A 17,933-nucleotide genomic window follows, 5' to 3' on the forward strand; every position below is an offset into this window, starting at 1 on the left:
TCGTATGAACAAACGTTTAATTGCGTTGGAAACTACATTCCAAGACCTTCAATTTGGTATATAATATGTCCTCAAAAGACCTCATATAGAATATGAAATATATTTCTCAAAAAGCTCTATTACATGGCAAATCCTTAGTCGGTGTCTCTGCAACTTTAATCCGATTTTTCCCAAACTTCATATTTTCTATTCAAACATCACATATAGCCATATTATGACTTTAAAATCATTTAAATCATGATTAACAAGTCTCATATTCATTACATTACCTTGGGATGCATAGGGATTGCCTATGGACGTCAATGCATCTGCAATGGACTTGAGACGATGGACATATTTATTAATTGATAGATTGCCTTTCTTAAGTTTGTAAAACTGAACTTTTAGTTGAAGTGTTCGAGAACTGACTTGATCACGGAATAAACGTTCGATTTGAAGCCATGCGTCTCTAGAAGCGAGAGAATAATTTGGCTTGATAATAGCTTGAAAAATCTCTTGAGAAATAGTTGTTTGAATCCATAAAAGAACAATAAGGTCAAGTTGAATCCATTGTTGAAAGGAAGGATTCCGGATAAATAAAGCCATAAATACTTTCATCAATAAAGCCATAAATACCATGACCTTTGAAGATTAGTAAGAAAAGCTCTCTCCATAACATATAGTTTGTAAAGTCAAGAACAGTAGGAACAAGATTTTTAATGTTGGAGACGGAAATAGTAGAGGGATATGATGGAAGAAAGGAGGAAGCATTAGTCACGGAGGCTGGGGATGTAGGAAATGATTCGGTAGAGGAGTTGGGAGCCATGATTCAACAGAGGAGAAAAACAAAACCTAGACTTCTGATACCATGAAACAAGTAATATTTTTTATGTATATTATAGTAAGTACAATGCTATATATAATGTGTGATAAACTCATTTGAAATTTAATCTCGAAATTAATTTATCACTTATCCCCGTACCAAACAAGTCTTTAGAGAGCTTTCAAATGAACAATTAACTTAAATAGTCGTCCATCCATTTATCTTTACACAAATAACCGGCCATATTGATTAATTACTTTTTTTAACCATATACATAGTTTATATATTTATTATACATAATTATACACATATAATTCATAAATTATGCATATATTATACCTCAACAGGCTATTTTTAAGTTAATTCTTCTAAATTAAATATAGCAAATGAATATATAATATATGTATAATTAGTGTATAATCTATACCGATTAGGAAAAGTAAACTTTGAATTCTGCCAGCTATCAGTATAAAGATTCATCCAACAAAAATACAGTCCAAACTTCAAAACCCGAAAACTTTTGGGATATTTACACAAATAATATGACATATTCATTATTTATTTAGTGAGACTTTTTAGTCTACATCGAAAACTTAACCTTAACGTAATTAGGAGTATATATAAACAAGATTCCCAAGTCGAAACAAATATAGAGTAATTAAAGATGACTCTCTCTTCCAAGTCTCTTCTCCTACTTTCTCCATTAAAACACACATAGTTAAAAGACTTCAAATTATACGTACAATTTTATTTCTTCTCTGCAAAATAAGCATATATGGGGTCAGCAAAATTGAAGATAGGTGGGGTATGGAGTGGAGTAATAGAAGTAGAATTAGAAGAATGGACAGTACCAATGTTAAGAGAAGAAATTGCAAAAAGATCAGGCGTTGAAACGATCAACCTTATATGTGCTGGTAAATTGTTGAAAGATGGTGATGGAACTGAGAAGTTAAGCCAATTGGGTGTTAAAAATAATGCAAAGATTTTGGCTTCTAAGGTTTCTATTGATCAAGGCAAGTCTGTAAAAGATGAATCTTTGGCTGAGGAAGAACGTTGCACTAGGCTTTCAAGGCTAAAGTTAGTAATTTTTTTGTTAATCTTTTAGTCATTCTTTATGTTGTTTTGTTGATTCTGTTGATGGGTTTTGGGTTTTATTGTTTGATTATGTGAGTTTTGTTCTTTAAATTGTGTGATCAGTGTGAAAGTAGTGGCTTTTATAGCATCTACAATGGTACGTAGAATTGATTTTTTATTCCGATGATGATTTTTGTGCGTAAAAGAAGAATTTTTGGCTGAGGAAGAGCGTTGCAGTAGACTTTCAAGGCTAAAGTTAGTGTCTTTTTAGTCATTCTTTATGTTATTTACTTGATGGATTTTGAGTTTTATTGTTAAATTATGTGAGTTTTGTTATTTAAAGTTTGTGTCTTTATGTTAGTCTAGTGTTTTTCTTGATTCACTTGATGGGTTTTATTGTTTAATTATGTGAGTTTTTTTATTTTATTTGTGTGATCAGAGTGAAAGTAGTGTCTTGTTTAGTTTATATCTTTGGTACACGGAATTGATTTTTGCTTCTGACGATTTTTGTGTGTGTGTGTGTGTTTTGGGGGGGGGGGGGGGGGGGGGATTGTTTCTTTTCGTTCATCTATTTGTGTATTTGTTGTATGACCCCGCGGAGTTTGACTTGGGGATTCTATTTGCTAAGGGTTGTGAGTTCTATTTTGGAATTATGATAGTGAAAGTAGTCTGATTTAGCTGCTATTAATATCTGATTCTGATGAGCCCCGGGTATTGGTCTAGCTGTAAGAGCCCAGCACATGACTTGTGGGTTTGGCACATGTCATGGGTTCGAACCCTCTGCGGACAAAAGTTCGCATTTAAATTGGAGAAGGGTGGAGGTGCAGGCCCTTTATCTGTTGAGTTTCGAACCGTGTGTCACAAGCCTTCGGGATTTCTCGGTTATCCAAAAAATATCTGATTCTGATGATGATCTTTATATGTGTGTTTATTTGTGTGGGAAAGTCTGTCTTTATTTCTGTCTGTATGTTTTGTTTATTTTTGTTCATCTGTGGTATATCCACTGAGTATGGGAATTCTAATTGCTGTGGTATGATGACCCTTTAGGTAGTGAGTGGTAATATAGTAGCTATGGTTTATTTTTGCAGGACAGAGACTGGAATACATATTTGGATTTCTACTTATTTGCTCTGATGTTGCTAGCTCTTTCATATCGATATGAAGAAGAAAATATATGCTGGGGAGGACAGGCTAAAACGAAATAAAATTGAGAGTAGCTTTGGTGGTTTAGACATGTCGAACATGCCAATGTACTTATAATTGGGGTTTATAACACTCTGTTATAGTTCCACTTGATGATATTTTCCTGGAGGAAGAAACTATTTCTTTGTGATCTTGCTTAAATTTGTTTCCTTCTTAGTAATAAAATGTATAAAGCTCTTGCAGCCTCTATTTTAAGCCAGTTACTTCTTTGCCTGGACAAGACATTATTCGTTTGTTCTTTTCTAGCTAACTTCTGATATGATTTAAATTATAGGGCTGCTGCTACTTCTCTGTCAAAGAGACATGCGGATGGCTCATTACCTGTTGAAGATTTCAATCTGGAGCTCGAAAATCAGAGTGGACAAAAGGTGCAACTGGGAACTGAGACTGATCAACGGTATACGATGTTTTTTTCTTAACCTATTAGCAAATAGGTTCATATTGACTATGAATGACACACAATCTGTTGTTTTCATTTCCTTTTTGCTTTCCAGAGCAATAATGATGGGCCTAATGCTTCATACAAATGCAAAAGCCTTGATGAGGAAGAAGAATTATAAAGAAGCACTAGAAGTGCTGACCATGGGAGAAGTTAGTGCCTAATCTTTTTCTTGCTATTTCCTGTCTTTTAAGTCAAGTACAAGATTCTGATGTTGTCATACAAAGGATGCCCGAATCTGTATGTTGCTCGGACTCTCGGAAAATGTTGCCGGCTGTGTGTTGGATCCTCCAAAAGTAGTATTTTTGGAGGATCCGACAGGGGTGGGGCAGCATTTTGGATAGTCCATGCAACATAGGGAACTTGCGACCTATATTTTTGTTTGACTTGTGGTTATGGCATCAATTTTCCACTGTAGCTCCTTGCTTGTGCTGTTTCTAGTGTCCAGTTGTCAGTGTCGTGAGAAATTGTGTTCTGCTTGTTGTGAAGACCATATTCTGATTTAGAAATTTTTTGAACTACAGTATTATTTAAATATCTGGTTGAATGCTCATATGGAAGTGGTTTCTCTTTTGCAGGAAGCCTTCTCTCTCTGCAACCCGAAACTCATTGAGGTATGTTAGATTTCTTTCTTCCAAAATATATTATTCCTTTCCTTTCAAATTGAGTGCTGTTATTTTGCGCAATATTGTTATTAAGATGAGAGCTCTGAATGTTTGTTATTCAGTGATTAACTGGGGAGGTATGGCTCGCAATTTGAATTCCTCCAAGAATTGATGTGAAAAAGTGACCTCGGACTTTTGAGTGATATATTATGAAAAACTATAGAAAATGAATGAAAGAAGATGATAGAGTTTTTTACTGCAATAAAGTCACAGAACTTCCTTACTCTTCTCCTCCGTTCATTTGATCTGTGTCTTTGTTGTCAGTCCTTGAATGGGTAGATTATCTTGTGAATAGTGCTCAGCGTTTCAGCAGATATAAAATGTATGTTTAGGCGGATAAGTTACAGGCAACTCATACAAGTTGTTTTTCTAATGATATATGAAAACATTTTGTGGAGTATCTCTTTATTCACTGATCTGCTTAAATCTGCTTTATAGCTGTTATCTGATGATTCCGTCCTTCCTCTTTGGTTTTTCAGATGGTTGACAATGTGCCGATTCTGCAAATAGACATGGTGTGGTGCTACCTTATGCTCCGAGATATCAGCTGGCTCTCAGTTGCAGGAGTCCGCCTTGCAAAAGCTAGAGAAGGGCTTGAGCGTTCTCATGGGAAGGAAGCGAGTCGTCTCAGACTGCTTCAAAAAGGACGATACCCGGAGATTGCTCTGTGAGTAAACACAGATTGATACTGCTTGTGTACAATGCTGGAAACAGTTCCTTGCGACATTATTTTAAAATTATTTGCTTCCATATCTTCTTTATATAGACATTTGAGGTTGGAGCTGCTAGAAGGAGTAGTGGCATATCATAGCGGTCAGATTGAAAAATCTAGAAAGTCCTTGACATCTGCTCAAGCCAAGTTTTTGCAGGTTAGCCTGTCTTTTTTTTTTTTTCTTCTGGTAAAGCTGATGACGGTTGGCTATTGCTGTTTGTACTGATAGACAGATATCGGGATAAATGTTTTCAGTTCTTTGTAGGAGATAATATATTCTTCTCCAGTGTCTGCTTTAGCTTCCATTTCTCTCTGGTCTTCTTGCATGCGTACATGTGTTCATGTGCTGTGGTTTTGTTGGCTTAATTAGCGCTTTGCTCGTGTTGCCGACTTATTGGTTTATACGGCTTACATACACATCTTGCTAAGTCCCACATTGGTTGAGAGAATGAGTTTGTGGTCTCCTTATAGGTCTAGGGCAATCCGCCTCGTGAGCTATTAGCTTTTATGGTTGAGTTAGGCCGAATGGTTCTTCACACATCTATTGCTTCTCTTCTTTTGGAATACCAGCTCTTGTTGTTTCTCTCTTGGTTAATTCTTCATACTTATTTTCTCAGTAATGATAAACAGTTAATCCATTTTTTGTCTTTTTTTATTTATTTTAAAAACAGCTTCAAATTCCAGATGAAGCTTTGTCCTTACTTTTGAGTATGGGCTACAAGGAACGGGATGCCAAGAGAGCCCTGCGCATGAACAATCAAGTAGTAGAAAGCGCTGTTGATTTTCTTCTTGAGGAAAAAGAAAAGAAAGCAAGGCAAAGGGAGGACGACATCAGGCGGCGGAAGGAGATCATGTGAGTTCATATTTGTTTAAAATATAATTCCTCTCTGTATATTTTCTTAACACTTGCTACATTACTTAAACTCTCTTTATCATATAAACTGTAGAGATCAAAAGTGTTATGGAACGACTCACCTCGGAAAAGCTGTTGATCTCGAGAGACTGAATGAATTGGTGTCAATTGGGTAAGTAAGACTTGTATCACAAGATCATTCAAGGGGAGACATTTCTTGTTTCCCTTGCATAGGAAAGCTACTCACTCTGTCCCAATTTATGTGGTGGTGTTTGGCTTTGTACGAAGTTTAAGAAAGGAAAGTTTTTGAAACTTGTAGTCTAAAACAAATCAAAGATATTTGTGTGGCTGTAAATCAATTTGTTGAGGGTAAAGTAGTAATTTTAAAGATAAATTATTTCTAAATAAGAAAATGTGATATCTTGTTTGGACTGGCTAAAAAGGAAAGAGTGCCACATAAATTGGGACGGAGGGAGTACTAACTTAAGCAATTTCTACCAGAGGTTGTACGCTATTCGACTTAAACTACTTTTTATGCTCATTACTAAACTGGATTAGGAAACCTGATAGAGAACTTTTTCGACTAGCAAACAGTGCATTTTGTTGATAAACCAGAATGACTGTGCTTCTTTTATCCAATTATCCTAAGCATGCTTATGTTAAGTCCTGAGTGGCCTGATATTTTTGTAAAACTCATACATATTCCTGAACGCCAGGTTTGAGAAAGAGCTTGCTGCAGAAGCACTTCGACGAAATGAAAATGATACACAAAAAGCTCTGGATGACTTGACAAATCCGGAAGCTAATGCTTCGATACAGGTAAATTTTCTGGCATGAATATAATGCCCATGTGAAGCTATTAGTCGAATACTTACTGAGGTATTAGATACTAATCCAATTTGATACAATTTTTTTAATTTTGGGAATTGACTGGGCTGTGTCCTATCAGTTACTTGGATCTAGGTTTGCATGATCAGCCAGTGATAATTCAAATGTTACCAAGTCCCGGTAATTATTACTGTCAGAAGTAGACCAAGAGAAATCTCCAGTTTCTCTACTTCCTTTTTTTTTGGTAGAGAATGAATATCTCGAGATATCAGGAAATATGGGTCCGGATATCTTGCTTTAATGATTTGCATAATTGGCAAATTTGACAAATGCCTACTTTTGTTTTTTATTGCTCAGTTGCTCTCACCTATCACTACGCCACCTCGGCAGCTGAGAGTCCCTAGCTTTTTGTTATCTATCTTTAGAAGTAGAGCGAGTGACTCCAGTGGGCAACTCGTGTTAGAGTCATATAGTAGTTCTAATGAAAATTTGACTTACCAAAAAAACTTATCGGGGAATTAGCTCCTGATTTTGCTGGCACTGTGCAATTGAATAAATTCAACCGTTTACTTATTTAAGGAGACAGTTGTATTTACAACTGCTAGGTTCGTTCCTTAGTAGATAGCCCATGCTCCGACAATTCGTGGCATGGAAATGCCTCTTTGATAACAACAACAAAAAAACCAGCATAGTCCCACAAGTGGGGTCTAGGGAGGGTACCTTACCCCTACAGTGAATATAAGGAGGTTGTTTCCAATAGACCTTCGGCACGAGGAAAAATGAGAAGAGAGCAGTAGCAACAAGCAATAACGAGAACAAGATAAAAGAAAACAAAGCGAAAGGAACAACATGAAGATAGAAATCTACAATATTAGAATACAATACTGCCTCTAATAACACTGGAATTGCCTCTTTGATATATTTTTAAAATGGTGCCCACAAAATACGATTAATCAATCTGACTCGTAGTGCAGATTTATCGAAGAATATCTTTGGTATCTACTTCCTCTTTTCGTAATGCAGATACATATTGAGTCAAGGAAGAAGAAAAGGTTACGCCAAGCAGAGAACGCTGTTATTGAAGAAATTGTATCCATGGGTTTCCCCAGAGAAGCTGGTATCTATATTTGTTAAATTTATATTTGCATTTGTTTATTGTATACTAGAACCATTTTTTGACTTAATAACCACATTATTCTTCCATAGAAGTGATTAATTTACATTTTGATTTGGCAACATAATGGTTAGAGTAGGTTTTAAGAAATGTGTATCGAGTGAAAACAGAACACACACATCTTGGTCCGTACCTGTCCTCAGGCACCAATTTAAATGGAAAAAGGACAAAAAGCTGTGGGGGATTGGAGGAATTTCATGAGTTATGCTTTGAGGTTAATGTGTGGAAAATATATCTTTACGGTGTCAGTCCTTTGAGCTGACGTAAATATATAAATGTGTTTGTTTTGGCAGTGGCTGCAGCTGTTCGCACTTTTGGCACGAGACAAGCAGCGCTAGATCATCTACTTGCTTCTGCTGCAACAGAAGATCAGAATGCAAATGATACTCTATACAACAATCAAGGGGAAGATGGCAATGCAAATAATCCTATAACTCACCAACAAAGTGAAAACGGAGCGGGTGCTAACACAGGTTCAAGTAGCGCGGGAGGTCCAAGTCATAACAAAGTTGAGGAGCGGGATGTGGAAATGGAAGATGCGATTACAGGGGAATTACTAAGAGGAGATGCTTACTCTGACTATGACATTGAGGTTACTGAAGAAGGTGAAGCTATAAACGAATACTTAGCTTTAGTAACTATAGGAGATAACGTAGAGAATCGTCCATCTTCGTAATTAAAAGTATAGTACATGTTGAGAATGGTCCGTCGTCGTAGTTAATAAGTACAATACTTTTTGACAGACTTGGAAAGTTTGCTGTGTATAGCGTATTAGCGTATATTATCTTAGCCTAGTTCTTGAATGAAATAGCTTCAGTTGATGGCTTGTGTTTCCTTTTCTTTATATTCTTTGCGTTTATGATGAAGAGTTTTGGTTCTAAGTTTGCTATATCAAGTTCACCTTGTTCCTCATCTAGCTGAGATAAACTATTTGAAGTCTAGATTATGATATTTGGATTCATTTCATTCTAATACCTAATACTTTGTTTTTCAAAAGATAAATTAAGAGTTCCTCACTTAGTAGAAGTTCTCTAAATCTTAGTTTACTACCAAAACAAAATGCAAAAAGTTTCAGAGAACTTTTGTTTCTTCGTTTTCCCTTTTCTATTTTATTTTTAAAGAGCCTCTCTTCAAAGGGGTGGGAATTTCTTGGTTCAAAAAAGGTTCAAAAAACAAACCAGACAATTCAGTGTAATTACATTTTCCATATATACTCCAATAAATTGTGATAAAAAAATAATGGAAGTAAACTCACCGGCAGCCACTTCTAAATCTACTATTTAAAATATATTCATAATTTACAATGTATTTAAAAATAAGCCAATTCGGCCAAAGTTCAAGACTAAGTATCCTGACACTTTGTATCCTGAATTTTAGAGTGGCTAACCTAACTTTTTGAGCTACTAATTTGAAGTTCAGGACTAAGTGTCCTGTATATTAGAACTGCTAACTTAAAATTTAAAACATAAGATGTCGAATTTATGGACACAATACACGATGTAAGTTTGAACCTTGAGGTTTAAACTTCAGGACATCGAGCAAATTGAGTAATCTTTAAATACATTATAAACTGTGGATATCTTTTAAACAACATGCTTAAAAAACTGGTTACCTGGTGTCATTTCCACAATTATATCCCTTCTTGAACAGAAGAAATGAAACTCTTGTATTTGAATATTTTCTCTATCGACACTACAGATGTGTTTCGTACAACGAAATCTGACTTTTATCCCTTCAGGAAAAATAAACTGGTACCTAAAGAAAATGTTTCCTTTTTTACATTTTAAAAGTTCTATATTGAATCAGATAAGTAAATAGAAAACAGAAAAAGGATTGAAGTCGAGCAGCTTGATCTTGATAAGTCGTGAATATAGCATTTCTGCAGTGATAGAAAAATTCCCTTCATCAGTCATGTCTACTTTATGTCGCATGCTGATGCTCCAAGTCAGTCACTATGGTGATATTTTCATCTTCAAAATTGTCTTTCTCCACTTTCACGTGCTCGTCTGAATCAATCGAAGGCTGATATTCTGAGTCTGTCACCATGGCAATATTTTCATGTCCAAAGTTTTCTTCCGCTTTTGCTTCTCTGTAATCTTTCGGAAGTTTATTACAGTTAATGGTATGCCATACTGGCCTTTCTTCCTGGAAGAGACTGCATAGAACAATTAACGATCAGAGCAAAGGCTGACAAGCAAAATGCACACGCGAATGCGCTGTTTATGTGCTCATATGGAGAACAAGCTATAAATGTCAAGACAAGCACACTTAAATGATTGCATGGACGTACTTTTGAAGTCATAGCATAATGCATCATAATGGAAGAGGGAACCTTTAATTTCCTGATACATACAAATCTTGTGTATGAAATATGAATAGCCAAGTCATCATCATTGAATCGACTATTTAATTGGATCATCTAGACAGCACAATCAAGCACCAAATCCTACAAGTGCGACTCTCTCACGCTAAAACTGGCGATCAGACAATCAGAAAATCCTACGGCAACTAATATTGGAAAAAAATATAAAATTACTTCCTCTATCCCAATTTATGTGATGCACTCTCCCTTTCATTTTGTCCCTCAAAAAATGATACCTATTATATTTATAAACAATTTAACTTTAAAGTTATCATTTTACCCTTATTGAGATGATTTATAACTACACAAATATCTATGCCTTGTTTCAGACCACAAGTTTCAAAAGTCTTTCTTTCTTTCTTAAACTCCGTGCTCTGTCAAACAATATCACATAAACTGGGACAGAGGAAGTATCTTATTCCTACAGTATCACCACATGATTAATATTGTGGTCTGCTGAGTTTGCATGACCTAGAATAAGCATGTCTTTTCAGGTTGTGGTACTTCTTGATGATTGCTTTTGACCAGCAGTAGACACTAAAATACAAACAACTGGATTTTTCACTTCCTACCCAGAGAAGTCTTAGATCTCTCAATACCTCAGCAGCAGTTAATCATGAAAGCAAGTATCGACATAGATATAAACAGCTACCAGAAATAAGTCAGCCAAAAAAAGTAAGGACGGCTTAGTGTCATTTGTCAACAGGCATAAGATCGAGTCAAGTAACTTACGGGTGTTTGCAGAGGGTTGGGCAGTGTACGGTGAGAGCGTACTTGCAGGTGGACAATTCAGTTATAGAGCTTATCATAGCTCTAGGCTCTGAGCAAACAAACCTCACCTGGAATTGATTCCATTAGAAAATACAGAATTCTGAAATTAAAAAAAAAAAAAAAAAGCAAAAGAATAGCTTCATACCTCTGTTTGTCGTGGCTCATTTGTTAAATCACATGTGGTTCCATTTGTATAGATATGAGCGTGATATCTACAGAAGTCAAGAGTTGGAGAAAAGAATTATTGTGCAGAAGGAATTCAAAATTTTAATCCGTCACAGCAAATTTGAGTAGTGCCATGCATCAGGCAGTGTGCTTCAAAAGTTCAAGAAAGACATTCCAAGAATTTCGTAAAATTGAATAAATGTTTCAATTATAGTTATTTTCTGTAGTCAAGTACTTATGGTGAAACTTGAAACTGACGAGCTTCTGCTTTTAACGGTAGTCAGCGGACTCACTATGTGCCCAAGGTGTATGCTACTTCTAAGCCAGTTATTCACTCACAGTATGGTATCTATACCTTTGTGATGCATCTTTTGAACGGGGATGCTTTAGTACTGAATTATCTGAGCGATTCTGATGATAAGCTGTGGTAGCTTCGGCATCATAGTAACCCAAGATAAATTCTTGAACCACCTGAAAACACAAATATTTCTTTGATCAAATAATACATTCTTTTGATAAGGTAAAAAATTGATCAAATAATACATATAACAAATACAAAATGAATGGAGGAATGGGATGGGATGGACTAGTGGTTGAGAGATGGGAATAACAATCTAGAGATCCCACGTGTGAATCCCAGCTATAGCACTTGGTGTAACCTCATTTGCTCCATTCTTGGTGGGCAGGATTACCTTGGCAATGTGTGGCTGTACAGGCTAGCTACCCGGTGGATTAGTCAAGGTGCAGACAAGCTAGCTAAATACCACTGATATCTTTTAATAAAAGGAGGAGCAAAAGGACTTCTCTTTGGGAACAGAGGGAAGCAAGTGGTTGTAGAAGGTGCAAGGAGAGATAAGTGAGACCTAAGACACAATAGAATTGTTATTCAATGTTGGAGTCCTTTGAATTTTCAGAACCAATCCATCACCAGTCACATGACGGGAGCTTTAGCAAGGCAGCAACAAAGGCTCAGCCTATTAAATATTTAAAATATTCTTGGAGGGAAAACCAAAGGTTACTCTGAGAAATCAATGCCTGAAAAACACATACTTAATAGTGAAGTAAAGACATACCTTTTCATCCTCCAAATGAACTTGCCTCAACTTGTTCTCATAACAGAATTCATACGACCACCACCCTTCTTGCTGTAAGAAAGTTTAATAAGATAACTGTCACACAAAATTAGACAACTTCTCCTAACACATCAGCTAGAGCGGACCGTATAAACTTAAAGTTGAATAAATTTTCATTGATTATGTACTTAGGAGAAGGTCCGTAGATATTTAATTTATTTAAGTCAGGTGGAAAGGGAAGAATTAGATGAATTCTCACCCTGATAAGGCAACGATCCTTCAGCACTTCAAGTAGTTCATCTGGTGTCTTCCACTTGATGCGTTTCTCAGTGTCCACGACCAAACTGCTTATATTGGGTGTCAGTGGTTTACCAATCTTCGGTTTATCAACTTTAGGCAAATAACACAGGAACTTCTCTCCATCTTTGTTGGGCATGAGAATAGCTTCCTGGTCATCATCCTGCAAAATGGAGTGAACTCATACATCAGATTTCTAGAATGATGATAAATGTAAATTCACCCTTCATCTCATCATAATTCGGCTCAGAATATTAGGTCAAATTCTGTATTCACTTTCCCTTCACCAATCGGTTGCATAGAAACTTAACGAAAAAATCAGTTGTACTTTTCCCTCAGGTACCAAAGAAGCCTAAATCTTCTCAAATTATCCCACACTTGGCCACCACTGAAGGATTCAAAAGATGACACTATACTTCTTTAATGCGTTTCTCAAAAGAGGCTGTTGAGCATGCTTCCTGCTGTAATCCGTCATATTTATTACTAACACAGATTTAAATTCTTATTGTAGTTTCAAGCACAATAGGGTCTAAAATTATTCATGTGTTATTAGCAGATAGTAAGTACTGAGTTTCAGATGATAGGTATGGGTAGTCTGGAAACATTGTGTAGCAATAAAAAATTGTTTCTTTTTTTATGGTTCAGAAGTAATAGCGCAAGCCAAGTTTGCAAAAATATTATCCTAAAAGAAAATGTGAATGATAAAGCGATCTACATTTGCGTCCTCAGCCACCTCTTACAAACTCAAAACTACTAGAAATCAAATTTTAAGAAACGGGAGGAGTAAGAATGAAGCAGAAAAAAAATTTAGAAACTTGAAATAACTTGTCATAACCTTAGTGGATACTGAATCTATCCTAGAAATTTTGGAAGCTTTGTAATTAGCTAACAATAGGTTTTTGTTTTTGCTTCACTTCTGTACGTATGATTTTCGCACAGTTTTTGTACATTGATATATAAAACTTGTTACCATTCTCAAAAAGAAATAACCTGTCATAACCTTCTGACTTGCCAAATATATACCCAGGAAAATCGCGGGAAACCTTAGAAGTTCTTGGACAGAAATATGGACACAGTTTTAGTACTTGTTTGCCTCAACTTTAGGGGTCGTTTGGTACGATGGTGGGATACCCCATGTGATTAGTTATCATACCTTTTATATGGGATAGGTCATCCCACCATTTCAGTGTAAAAGTTATCCCGGGATTAGCTAATACCTCAAACCCTACATGGGATAAAGTTAATCCTAAACTTTATCCCGGGATTATTATTCTTATCCCATGTACCAAACAACCCCTTAGAATCCTCTTTAGTAAAAGATCAAATTATATTTGCAAACATATAAAGCTTTGAAGTGCATGGTGTGACTAAATTCAATATCTGAAAAAGTGAAGGACATAACAAATAACTTACCGGGTGAAAGGATGTGTCTTCTGAATGAAATTCAACCTGATATTTTGGTTCTTTAGAACTTCGACTGAAAGACGCATCTGATACAAACAGGAAATCAACCACCAGAGTTACAACCTACTAGTAGCGAATAACTCTAATGGAAAGTATTCTATTTTGAGCAAAATCAACCTGATGCAGCTTTGATTGCAAATGAGATGTTGGATGAAAGGCTAAAAAGTGGAATTCCAGGCATCCTATGCAAACTAGACATTGAGAAAGCATTTGACCAAGTCAATTGGTCATGCATGTTTTCAATGTTAAGGAAAATGGGATTTGGTGGCAGATGGATCAGGTGGATAAAATATAGCTTGACCACAGTCAAGTATTCGATTCTCATCGACAGAAGTCCATTGGTCATACATGTTTTCAATGTTAAAGAAAATGGGATTTGGTGGCAGATGGATCAGGTGGATAAAATATAGCTTGACCACAGTCAAGTATTCGATTCTCATCAACAGAAGTCCAGTCGGCTTCTTTTCACCTCAAAAAGGATTACGGTAGGGTGATCTCTTGTCTCCTTTCTTGTTTATCCTAGTTATGGAGGGCCTTAGCAAGATGTTGGACAAAGCAAAGCAGCTGCAGTGGTTAGATGGTTTTGGTGTTGGGAGACCTCAAAGGAATGCAGTCTCAGTCTCACACCAGCTCTATGCGGATGACACATTAGTTTTTTGTGGAGCAGGAATATCTCAGGTTCAATATCTTAATCTAACTCTGCTCATTTTTGAAGCCATCTCTGGACTTCATATCAACATGGCAAAAAGCATTATCTACCCTGTTAATGAAGTTCCTGACTTGGGAGATCTAGCTGATATTCTTTGTTGTGGTACTGGTTCCTTCCCCGCAACATACCTGGGCCTTCCATTGGGAGCTAAGTACAAGTCTACTGCAGTGTGGAATGGTGTGATAGAGAAGGTGGAGAAGAGATTGGCAACATGGCAGCTGCAATATCTATCAATGGGAGGCAGGGTAACCTTGATTAGTAGTGTAATGGACAGCATACCAACCTATTACATGTCACTATATCCTATGCCTAGCAAAGTGCTCAAACAATTGGACAAACTTAGAAGGAATTTTCTCTGAAAAGGGAACAGTGAGGGTTACAAGTTTCACCTGGTCAAATGGGCCAAAGTAACTCAACCAAAGGACCTTGGTGGACTTGGAATAAAAGACTTGGCAAAACACAACAAGAGCATGCTAATGAAATAGCTTGGGAGATTCGGGGAGGAAGACGCCAGCCTATGGAAGAAGGTGGTGACTGCTAAACATGGATTACAAAATCACTGGTGTACTAAACTCAGCAGGTCTCCTCATGGTGTTGGCCCATGAAAACACATCAGTAGCCTTTGGGAGGATTTTTCACAGAATATTTCATTCAAGGTGGGGTAATGGGATACATGTTAGATTCTGGAAAGATATCTGGTTGGACAGTCTCCCACTGGAAGAGAGCTTTCCACTACTGTTTCAGATTGCTAGTGATCCCAACTCTACAATAAGTCAATACAGATCAGGAAACTCATGGGTCCCACTTTTCAGAAGAAATATGCATGACTGGGAGTTAGGTAGTTTGTTTACATTGCTTGGTAGACTGGAAACCTTCACTATGAATGAGCAGATCCCTGACAGAATCAGATGGGTTGGTTGTGACTCAAGTCCATATTCAGTGAAGATGGGCTACAGACGCATATGTGAGCATAATGGAAACATTTACTCGTGGCCATGGAAGCTCATCTGGAAGACAAAGCTTCCAACAAAGGTTATCTGCTTTACTTGGACTGCACTCAAAGAAGTCTGCCTAACTCAAGACAATCTCTCCAAAAGGAGCCTTCAGCTGGTAAATAGATGCTACCTATGTCAGCAAAGTTCTGAGTCAATCAACCACATATTCTTACATTGTCCAGTGGCAACAGATATGTGGTGTATGTTTCTTTCTATCCTGGGAATAAGCTGGACACAACCATAGGGCATCAGGGAAGCAGTGGAAGGTTGGAGCAGGTGGAAAGTTGAAAGGGCCATCAAGAAAGTCTGGAAGATGATCCCAACATGCATTTTTTGGTGCATTTGGCAAGAAAGGAATCGCAGATGCTTTGATGGCATTTCAACTTCTATACACGCTATCAAAGCCAATTGCCTTGTGCAACTATTTAGTTGGAGTTCTCTAACACCTATAAATAATGTAATTCCTCTTCTAGATTTCATTGGATTTCTGAGTCTTGCTTAACTCAGTTATATCCTTACTTTTGTTTTTGAGTTAGCTCCATAAGCAGATTAAGTCTTTGTAATGGAGCTAACTCAATTCCTTCTTGTAACTTTGCATCTTCTGGATGCCTGCAATGAAGAATCTTATTTCATCAAAAAAAAAAAAAGTATTCTATTTTGAGCAAGATTGTTAACTTTGTCAGCACTAGTACAGTCAAGTGAACAGTACTATTTCATTCATGATTAATAATTTAAGGGCATGAATCAGAATTTCGAGCTGCTTCTCTTGCTTCATGTTATGGCGGCTCATTTTCCGAGATTAGTGAACTATTTTCAAATTGATTTTCTATGACTTCAAAAAAAAACTACTTAAACAACTGAAAAAATAGGACTTGAAGACACGTCCCAAGATGCACAGGCCTCATCAAGCTCCTGAAACTATGATCATTTTCAAGACTGCTGCCACACATACAGCTTGAGTATCAAACTTGAACTTCAAAACAGCAGAATCGAAAAGGTTATTGTGAACAAAACTTCATTTCATTGAGAGTACGTCTAGAACACAAAAATCCAAAATTTGTCAGAAAGTACTTTCAAAGTTAGTCAGCTCAAGCTAGTGAAGGTCAAGCCTTGGCGCGATGATAAAGTTGCTCTTTTGGCGACTAGCATGTGTATACATCCACTCTTCCCCTACCCCAACATGAGCTATGGAGCACTTAGTGCACGGGGTAAGCCTACCTCACAAGCCAGCTCAAGCTAATACACCCAACTATAGTAAATATTCAGCCTCCAAAAACATCAACTAGTTAAAGCTTCTAGTACTCTCTCTGTCCAAATTTATGTAATACTTTTTCCTTTTTAGTCTGTCCCAAAAAAATGATATATTAGAAACAATTTAACTTCAAACTTCTCATTTTGCCCTTGGTGAGATAATTTATAGCCACAAAAATGTCAATGGATTGTTTTAGATAAAAATTTCAATAGCCCTCCTTTCTTTGTAAAATCCATACCTAGTCAAACAACATCAGATAAATTGGAACGAGTTGAGTAGTAAATATTCAGCTCCCCATAGAGCATCAACCAGTTAAAGCTTCTAATAGTAAATATTCAGCCTCCAAAAAACATCAACCTGTTAAAGCTCTTTTTTCTTTTTTCTTTTTTTTGGTTTCTGTAATTCATTAACCATTTCAGTTAAAATTAATTATTCTAAAACAGAAACAAAAGAAAAAAAAAAAGGGAAAGACAAACGTCCACAAGTCAAAGGTAGAGAAACAGTAAACTGAATCATCATCCAAATACCTAACGATCTAAATTCTAAATACCTAATACGCTCTTTAGATTAAGCAAATAATGAGCTACAGAATCCAACAGGAATAAAACTAGATGACAGGCTAAACTTAAAAATTTAATTTTATTACAAATATCACATCTATAATGCCATTTTTTGCCCTTTAGCATTGAAATTACAACGAAGGTGCTTGAGATTTTGGGCTACCTGTGTGAGCAGATATTATCTGGGTGGAATAAACGACGTCGTATAAGAAATTAACGGTGAAAAGTAGAATTGCCAATCTCATCTTCTTCATTTCGAAGCCCTAATTTTGGTGCAGAATATGATACAGTGGTCTACGAAACAGAAAATTGCTTATCGATTGAACTGTTGTTTTCTTCATTCAAAGAGTAGAAACACCGATTGGATGAATGACCAAACACAACTCTTACGTGGCAGAATGCGACTCCTCTTATTCTTTGACACGTGGATTCAGGGTCCCACTTACAGAAATATTAGTTACGTGTGATTTTAAAAATGGGCTAAAATCATTTTGATCCCCAACTTATCTTAAAAATCAAACTCCTCCTCCAACAT

At 36.5% G+C, this 17,933-nt stretch overlaps 2 protein-coding genes across 4 annotated transcripts; one reads left to right on the plus strand and one right to left on the minus strand.

Moving 5' to 3' along the window:
* Positions 1-1,439: 1,439 nt before the first annotated feature.
* On the plus strand, positions 1,440-8,571 carry LOC104113027 (uncharacterized). 2 transcript variants are annotated; one of them, XM_033660482.2, is made up of 12 exons: positions 1,741-1,879; positions 2,965-3,126; positions 3,354-3,476; positions 3,574-3,670; positions 4,097-4,132; positions 4,663-4,850; positions 4,950-5,052; positions 5,567-5,748; positions 5,843-5,920; positions 6,465-6,567; positions 7,600-7,693; positions 8,044-8,571. In XM_033660482.2, exons 2-12 carry the CDS (start codon positions 3,035-3,037, stop codon positions 8,424-8,426), a joined length of 1,479 nt encoding a protein of 492 aa, XP_033516373.1. In that variant the 5' UTR covers positions 1,741-1,879; positions 2,965-3,034; the 3' UTR covers positions 8,427-8,571. The 2 variants fall into 2 exon arrangements, with proteins under 2 accessions (XP_009621397.1, XP_033516373.1); XM_009623102.4 differs by lacking the exon at positions 2,965-3,126 and having other exon boundaries at positions 1,440-1,879.
* Positions 8,572-9,346: 775 nt separating this feature from the next.
* Positions 9,347-17,774, minus strand: LOC104113026 (protein OS-9 homolog). 2 transcript variants are annotated; one of them, XM_009623101.4, is made up of 8 exons: positions 17,562-17,774; positions 13,832-13,908; positions 12,381-12,581; positions 12,122-12,193; positions 11,404-11,519; positions 11,029-11,095; positions 10,845-10,951; positions 9,347-9,905 (listed from the first exon to the last, which is right to left on the minus strand). In XM_009623101.4, the coding sequence occupies exons 1-8, from the start codon at positions 17,650-17,652 to the stop codon at positions 9,671-9,673; spliced, it is 966 nt and encodes a 321-aa protein (XP_009621396.1). In that variant the 5' UTR covers positions 17,653-17,774; the 3' UTR covers positions 9,347-9,670. The 2 variants fall into 2 exon arrangements, with proteins under 2 accessions (XP_009621396.1, XP_070044767.1); XM_070188666.1 differs by lacking the exon at positions 17,562-17,774 and adding an exon at positions 14,000-14,352.
* Positions 17,775-17,933: the final 159 nt, after the last annotated feature.

This window comes from Nicotiana tomentosiformis, chromosome 11 (assembly GCF_000390325.3).
Source record: "Nicotiana tomentosiformis chromosome 11, ASM39032v3, whole genome shotgun sequence".
Lineage (NCBI taxonomy): Eukaryota > Viridiplantae > Streptophyta > Magnoliopsida > Solanales > Solanaceae > Nicotiana > Nicotiana tomentosiformis.

Excerpts from the sequence above, each read along its gene's own strand:
- LOC104113027 (XM_009623102.4), top strand. The coding sequence starts at position 1,578 with ATGGGGTCAGCAAAATTGAAGATAGGTGGGGTATGGAGTGGAGTAATA. Across the intron at positions 4,851-4,949 it reads CGATACCCGGAGATTGCTCT|ACATTTGAGGTTGGAGCTGC; the intron begins GTGAGTAAACAC and ends TTCTTTATATAG. Across the intron at positions 5,749-5,842 it reads AGGCGGCGGAAGGAGATCAT|AGATCAAAAGTGTTATGGAA; the intron begins GTGAGTTCATAT and ends TATAAACTGTAG.
- LOC104113026 (XM_070188666.1), bottom strand. The coding sequence starts at position 14,228 with ATGACCAATGGACTTCTGTCGATGAGAATCGAATACTTGACTGTGGTC. Across the intron at positions 13,909-13,999 it reads TGCAATCAAAGCTGCATCAG|ATGCGTCTTTCAGTCGAAGT; the intron begins GTTGATTTTGCT and ends TGTTTGTATCAG. Across the intron at positions 11,096-11,403 it reads TCAAAAGATGCATCACAAAG|ATATCACGCTCATATCTATA; the intron begins GTATAGATACCA and ends TGACTTCTGTAG.